Source organism: Montipora foliosa, chromosome 6, assembly GCF_036669935.1.
Source record: "Montipora foliosa isolate CH-2021 chromosome 6, ASM3666993v2, whole genome shotgun sequence".
NCBI classification, from domain to species: Eukaryota; Metazoa; Cnidaria; class Anthozoa; order Scleractinia; family Acroporidae; genus Montipora; species Montipora foliosa.
Genome location: NC_090874.1, coordinates 1,948,533 through 1,956,558, shown reverse-complemented (window position 1 = coordinate 1,956,558; position 8,026 = coordinate 1,948,533). Strand labels below are relative to the sequence as shown.

Below are 8,026 nucleotides of genomic sequence, written 5' to 3'. Positions count from 1 at the left end.
CAGACATGACATCCCTGGAAAGACTGGAATCACATGCTCTGACGTAGAGCTGGTTTGAAGTGAACCGGCTTTAACCCTTTCATCCCTGTAACGCCCATTGAGACTTGTCAGTGGGGAAGCCCACAGGAGTGAAAGGGTTAAATGAGAGAGGTGAATTTTTCTTCCTTTTATGTGAAATGTAAAAACCCATTGTTCGTTATTTTTACGTGAACTGTGATTGTCCCAAATTTTGCGTGAACAAGAAAGAAAATTATCTTGGATATTATTCGTGATGTGTGAAGAGACCAAATACTTTTACGTGACTGAGTTTTACAAGGGGGTATAGGGGACCCTCAGTGGAATGCAAGAGATAATTCATAAAGGGACAAACAGTCTGCAGCAAGGTTTCATTTAAAAAAGCTTCAGAGTAAATTAAACTAATCATAAAATTTGCAAACAGCTGAGGAAGCAACTCACTGAAACAGTGAGGATCAAAATGCACCAAACATTGCTGCTGAAATAAATTATTCTGAAGGAAGTGTTTGTATCTGAAAATAATGAGTTTCAGAGTCACTTATCCTGTAGAATGGTTATTTTTAAGAACTGTGCAAGATACATCAAACGATGTGATGATCATGTAAACATGAAAAGCTGTTTGTTAAGAACAATACAGATTAAGCAAGTCATGCTGAGAACTGTAAAATAGCTTTACAAACTGTGCAGTTATTGTCACCTTTACTAATTTAAAAGTAGCTGCATCAAAAAGAAATTATTGGTTCATTACAAAACTACATTTAATAATATAACATTTTAAGTAGTTCAACTTCACCAACCTCTTTTACACTGAGGGACAGAGTAACATTGTTGTTCTGGCTGAGCAGGCCAACAAGGGGTTAGGATTAGAACCAAGTAAAGTTTAGCAATAAATTATTTTTTGTTTACAAACATTGACATCACACTTCTTTTGATATTAAAATTTGCCAACCATGGAACAAAAGAAGTTATTGTTTCAACAGCCAATTAGCTTCTGGCCCCAGTTTTTTGAAGGGTGGATAGCGCTATCCACTGGATAACTCAATAATAATTGATTGGTTTGCTAGTGTTTATCGCCGCTGGATAGTGATTTATCTGGTGGATAGCATTAACCACCTTTTGAACAACCAAGCCCTGATTGGCATATTTATAACAGTGGAAATGTAACGAGAAAATAGCTATTAATCATGATCTGAAAAGGTAGACAAGCATGGTCAAAGGGGTGATTCACCTCTGATTTCCCCCCAACAACATAACCAGGGATAGTGGAATAGAAATTCCAGAAGAGAAGCATGGAATAACAGGAGAACTGTACAAATTATAGTGGATTGCTTAGGAAGCAACTTACTGAAACAGCAAGGATTGAAATGCACCAAACAGAGCTGGCCCTTTTTTTTTCAAGATGAATTTTTTGTGCCTAAAAAAAAAGTAGTTTGAGAATTCCCTATTTTTCTTTTCAATTTTCTCTGCCACAATCATCTTAAAGATCTTGCAAACATGCAATTAAATGTTTTCTAAACAAACTCCTGCCACTTTCTGAGGAACTGACAATAGTTAGTCCTGAGGTAGAATATCAGCATGACACATAGGACATTTGTCTTGGACATACAGCCACTTGCGAAGACAAAGACTGTGAAAATAATGATTGCATTTTGTAACTTTGGCATTGTCCAGCTCATCATAACAAATGCAGCAAACATCGTTCAGTTGCTCTAATTGTTCCTCTGTGGCCCATTGTAGGGAGTTGAGACGTTTCACTGCACTGCGCCTCAACAAAAAATTCTTCCAGCCCTCCTGTGCTCTTTTATAGACATTGAAGTAACAGTGCATTGAGATGACTACAGCACCTGCAGGAAATAAAAACAATTTAATAAACTAACAGCAGAAGCAACCATATAATGTTGTAGACTCCAATGATAAGTGTATATAAAGATTTGTTGAGCTTAATTGTTATTTGGGAATAAAGGAAATGGTCATTGACAAGGGGGAATTCCCCTGACAACATAATTTGACCACACCTAAATGCTGGGTGGTATTGTCAAACTGCAGGTGTAACTTGGCAGGTTATGGCCCTTGGATACATCCCTGATATATGGTAGCAGTAAGAGCAAAAAGATTCCTTTTGAAAATTTATAGGAATTAGTATAAGGGGGGTGAATATAAATTACCAGCCAATACATTTTCTATTATTTCTATTATTGTATAGCAGTTGTTTAGCAATTCAATACAATACATAATTAATAGACCACTCCCAATAGGGGCTTTTCATGGCCAATGAAACACTATCAATGAAACAATGGAACAGAAAAACAGCAACAACTGTTAACAATTCCAACTGGCTGGAGGCAAACCAGTTGGCTATTTACAAGTGCGGCCAAGAAGTTAAACCAGGGACTACCCGGAATAAATTCAACGAGTGGCCAGAACAGATCTTATGGGACTATAGTGCCATTGAAAACACTGTGCAATAGGCCAGTTCACTATGATGGGAACATGGTAAGGGTTTATAGGGTTAACCCAGTCAGATTCTGTAATGATTTACGCAGGTTAAATGCAATTCAAAATGTTGCCATTGTTACCTATTAAGTTCCACTCTCCAGTGAAGGTGGCCCATGCAGTGTACCCCAGAACAACAAGCGCAACTAAAAACTCAAAGACTTTGGCCCCTGCATTGATGTAATAAACATAGTCATCTAAATCCTTCACTTGAGACTTCGAATGAACATTAGAAACAAACAGTGCATAAATGAAAAGAGAACCTGTGACTTGAACTACAGTTACAAGGTTGCTTGATATTATAACAAACAGCCATGCATCAAAGGTGAACACCTGACACAGTACAATAACCATGTAAGCAGGAAGTATCAGGATCACAGAACAGACTGCCAGAGTACGCAGGTGCTTACTGTTGAAAACACCAGTGTAAGTTGCTCCTAGGGACATAAGTGCAGGTTCAGTTAGTTCATAAATTGACTGCAAGAACAGGGAGATTGTAACAAACATGATAAGTGCAAGAAGCATCAGACGCTCTGGTTTTGTTAAGCTGGTGAGTCTAGTTTGTTGGGTCAAAAGGAAAAAAGAAATGCTGTCATTCCATGCCTCTTGGTGACGCTCCTCCATGGTTCTCTCTAGATTTCCTTTAAGAATTTTATTTATGACGTCCAATGCTAAGTTAGCAGCTACTCCAACAACAATACTGGCTCCTGCTAAATCTTGGAGATTATCAAAGCACTCCACTAAACTTGCAGCAATGGCAATGAGCACACCATGTATAAAAAAGTAAAGGAACTTGCCCACAAATTTTATTAACCATGTCACCATTAAGATCCTATCTAGTTCAATCCTCTTCCAGTGGAATATAAAACATTCCAACCATCCATAGGTCACTACAACCCTCCAAATATGTTTTACCAAGCCTGGGAAGTCGTGGAGGAGCTGCAAAACACCAACACAGGCCTTGTACAATTGAATGACAGATGCAAACACAAGGTAGGCTAAACAGACATCTCGCAAGATTGAAGTTGCCTCCACAAATAGCGAAGTCACAAGCTGAATAAGAATGGGGAAAAAAATAAACATTCCAACAGTCTGCTTTGCACTCAAAATGGTTGTCCATTTGCGAGGTGCAATGGCTACACTGACAGCTATGCAAACTTGTGCATATAAAAGTGAGCAGCCATAAATACTACCCAGATAGGAGTTTTCAATGCTAGCACTCTCTGTTGAAATCTCTGTCTTTATATCCACTGGTGAATATGCAAGAATTGCAACAAAGGCTATTATCAGGACAAATTGTTCTATCAACCATATGAAGAATTTCCGCAGGTTGCCAAGGTGCGTGAGTAATCCAATAGCACCCACCAGACCACTGAACACAGCTGAAAAAGAACAGTTTTTTCATGAATAGACAATATGCAACTGACAACCTGTTACTTCAGCCTCTTAGGATATTCTGTAAGGTGTAAAGTCTCATTTGTAAAGTAAAACTAATTAGTTCTGAATGAATAAACCTGTATCATTGTTTACTGCTGTCCATCACTGGGTTAATGGGTCATTTTCAGCATGGTGATGGGATGATTTCAATCTACTTTATCGGTTTCTATTAATTCTCCATGGCCTAATAATTGCCATGGTTGACAAGAGCAAAACCCTTGATTGGAATAATTTTCAGAGCTTCAGAGTGCATTTGTTTATGAAAAGAGCAATACTTGCAGGTGCTTAAAACCCTTTCACTCCTGTAAAGGCCACTGAGACTTATAGATTTTACTCTGTCTAACGCCAGACGATTTTACTCGTCAATGGGGAACCCCACAAGAGTGAAAGGGTTAAAGGACAGTATATTTGAATAACCATCAGTTTTACTCATATTTTCTGACACAATGGCCCATTTACACCCTGAATGCATTGCACGCTGTGCATGAATATCAATACACTCAATGCAATGCTGCAATGCAATTATTTGTTGTTTTGAAAAGAGCACAATTGTTGAATAGCGTATTCCAATTGGCTAACTATTTTTGTTGCGCCAATTTCTGTAATAATCACGACAATAGGAATGTTTGATTAAGACCAGAAAATTTATGACTTCATCATGTAATCCTTTAATCTCTGAGCTTGAACACATTCATTTTGTTCTCACCATAAAGTTCAAAGCTCTGTTAGTGTACGCAAGCAGCGTATTTACAGTAACAATCCCTATTATTGGAAACTTTATACAACAGTCAACAAGAAAAGATTCGAATTTCTTAATGAAGAACTTTTAAATGAAAATCAACTGTACAGAGAGCTTTTGGAACCACGAAACTTAGATGAAAGCAGCCTCTGCTACCTACCAGCCATCTCATACAAAGTTTTCGTATCTTCCTCAGATTTCTTCACCTTTCCGTCAAAGTATGCTGAAAGTTGCAAGCACAAGGAGAATGGCAATCTTAAAAGAACATTTTCGTTTCTGAAATAAAACGCTTTAATTTTAGCCCATTTGATCTGCATGACGAATGTACAAACGAGTGAAAAATTCAGAGCAAACTGCAAAGCAGCGGTTACATAGTGCTAAGAGTTCCTTTTTGGGGAGGGTGGGGGTTGGGTGGGAAGGGTCAGGGAGCTGTCCGGCCTGTCCAAGGCCTGTCCTGTTGATGCACCAATGGGCCCTTTGCAGGAAAGTGATCACATGGTACAAATCCGCCATACTGGGACGCAAATTGCCCACTGGGACATCTAAAACAAAGAAAATTTAGATTAACTAGCTTTGTTTTAGATGTCCCAGTGCGCAATTTGCTTCCCAGTATAGCGGATTTGTACCATGTGATCACTATCCTGCAAAGGGCCCATATTTCCAATAAAACTAGGTTTTGGCGTTTTCTTTTATTGCATTAATTCGTGGTTTTCACTCACGTTTTTATTTTTATTTTTTTTATAAATATAAAAATAAACTATCAAAAGCAACCTTTTTCCGTGTACACTCAAGGTTGATTATGATTAACTGGAGTATAATTCAGGCTATCATACTTCATTCAATTTTATGCAATTGTGGTTCTGTTCACAACTTTTCACTCACGTGATCAACTGCCACAAAAGAAAACGTTTGCACAATAATAGAAAAAAAAACCTCGGTGACACACCATAAAAAAAACCAGGAGTTCATTAATATTACCCGGAGCCTATTTATTTATTTACATATGTACAATGGGTTATGTAGAGAAAGCTCTACCGCCATTAGCTATTTCGAGACGATCTTCATTTGGCGGCCGTGACGTCATGTAAAAACCTAGAATAGCCTTTCCTCCGTCAACTTCAGAACTGCCTACTCATGCATTTTCGATTGTGGGCACACTGCTTACTGGTAAGATAGCAAAGATGGTCCTTGTGCCAATGAATTACGCGAAGAACACTAACCTTACATAAATATAAGTAGGGGGGTAAGCCGAGCCCCCTCAGCTCAAACGTTTCACAACGCCGCCTTTGAGTTTAGTCTTCCTTAAAAGCACAATTCGGCTACCAGCGTTACCTCGATTCTATCGTTCCATAGTCCTAACTATGCACTTCCCACTGGGGGCGTCGCCATTCGCCTATAAGCTATGATCGTTCTTACTTCATGGATGAGTAGTCACTCAATGAACCATTGGTATTAAGGGAAAACTCAGGAGCGTACTTCAGTAAAGCTAGCTGAATCATTCCTCTTACAGTTTAGCCGCTTGGGAAAAACGGGCTAAAAACACGTCACCTAGCAAAAACATTTGGCCCCAGATTTATGGGTGTCTGAGTACGAACTGGGAAGCCGATATTGCCTGGCGTATCTTATTTGCACCACTGGCAACGGCTGGGCGTGAGCGAGCGCTGCGCTGTATGCGGCGAAATGGAATCCTGTTCTCACATCTTCTGTAAATGTACGCTTGCGCCTACAGTTTGGGCATGGGTTTTCTCTCTAGTCAATCAGCTTTAGTCTTTTCCTGTTGGCTTTTCGCCGCCCTTGGTACTCTTTAAAGACGGCTTCCCTTATTTAGTTTTCTGTTTAACCTCAAGCTGAACGAACTCTGGGCGCCGATAAACCTTGGGTAGACTTTCATAAACCGGAGTAAATGGCGGGGGAGAAAGGTAGTGGCATCCTCGTCTCGAAGAGGCGATGGTTAGCGCTGGGGATTTGGGAAGGATCTTGTATGACTGTGTAGCCCGATCCTCGAGTGGCAGTCTCTGTTGCAGGTGTGGCGCAGACGTGTCTTGTAGAATCCGGCGTGCAGAGGCTGCGCGTTCTTTTCTCGCCGCTCTCTTGCATGTAGCCTGGACTCTAGCGTCCGCTTGCGCCTTTGAAATCCCCGCTTTGACACTTTGCCTCCATGTATCTAGTGTTTAGCGATGTCCTCCCATGCACTGGTGTCGATTAGTGCAGATCACAAGTCTCGCTTGATGACGTCCTTGTAGCGCAGCAGCGGTCGACCGACGCGACGCACGCCCTCCCACAGTTCTTTATAAAGGATTTCTCCTGGCAGGTGGTCAGGCTCCATGCGATGTGCATGGCCGAGCCATCGAAGGCGTCGCTGAATGAGCAGTGGTGGCATGCTCAGTGAGCCAGCGCGCTCCAGGACCTCCGTGTTGGTGACTCTGTTCTGCCAACTGATGTGCAGTAGGCGCCGAAGGCAGCGGATGTGAAATCCGTTAAGTTGCCGCTCTTGTCTGGCACGACTCGCTGCCATAAAGGAGATTCGACAGGACACAAGCTTGGTATACGCACATCTTGGTCCTTTCGCTCAACAGGTCATTGCCCCACACTCGCATATTGAGTTTGGCCATGACAGCAGCTGCTGTGGTGATCCTGAACTTTCTGGGCTTCAGCCTGACCTTGCTTACAACGAGCGAGTGGTCCGTGTCACAGTCAGCGCTGTGATAGCTTCTTGTGAGGAGGACACTGCTGAGGTCCGCTCTCCTAGTGATGACGAGGCCTAGCTGGTGCCAGTGATGGGACCAAGGGCGTCTCCAAGACACTTTGTGCAGCTCCTTACACTTAAAGTAGCTGTTGGTGATGCAGAGGCCGTGGTGACAGCAGAGTTCGAGCAACCTTTTCCCGTTCTCATTCATCCTGCCGACACCGAAGTGGCCGAGGCAAGTAGGCCATGCTTTCCAGTCGGTCCCAACGCGAGCGTTGAAATCGCCTAGCAAAGAAATCCCCTCGGAACGTTGGATTCCGGATAGTGTTTCCTGCAGAGCCTCGTAGAATTGATCATTGGCTTCTGGGGTGGAGGTCAGAGTCGGGGCGTAGGCGGATATGATGTTCACAAAGCCCGCCGACGTTTTCATGCGAAGGGCAAGAATTCTCGATGACCCTCCGGAGGGGGTTTCTGTGGTAGCAATCAGTTAGTTCCTCACGGCAAAACCTACGCCGTACTGCCTCGGCTCGTCCTGGGTTTAGAGGTTAGGTTAACCACTGTGGTGACCCACTGTCGGTCAGCCGGGTTTCCTGAAGACAGGTGACATCGTTGTTGAGTCGTGCCAGCTCCTTGTTGATGATGGTGGTCTTGCGGGA

General features: G+C 42.1%; 1 protein-coding gene across 1 annotated transcript; it reads right to left on the bottom strand.

The window, feature by feature from the left end:
* Nucleotides 1-377: 377 nt before the first annotated feature.
* Nucleotides 378-5,043, bottom strand: LOC138006237 (RING finger protein 145-like). Its single transcript, XM_068852441.1, has 3 exons — nucleotides 4,845-5,043; nucleotides 2,592-3,890; nucleotides 378-1,859 (listed from the first exon to the last, which is right to left on the bottom strand). Exons 1-3 carry the CDS (start codon nucleotides 4,999-5,001, stop codon nucleotides 1,567-1,569), a joined length of 1,749 nt encoding a protein of 582 aa, XP_068708542.1. The 5' UTR covers nucleotides 5,002-5,043; the 3' UTR covers nucleotides 378-1,566.
* Between the last annotated feature and the right edge of the window lie 2,983 nt (nucleotides 5,044-8,026).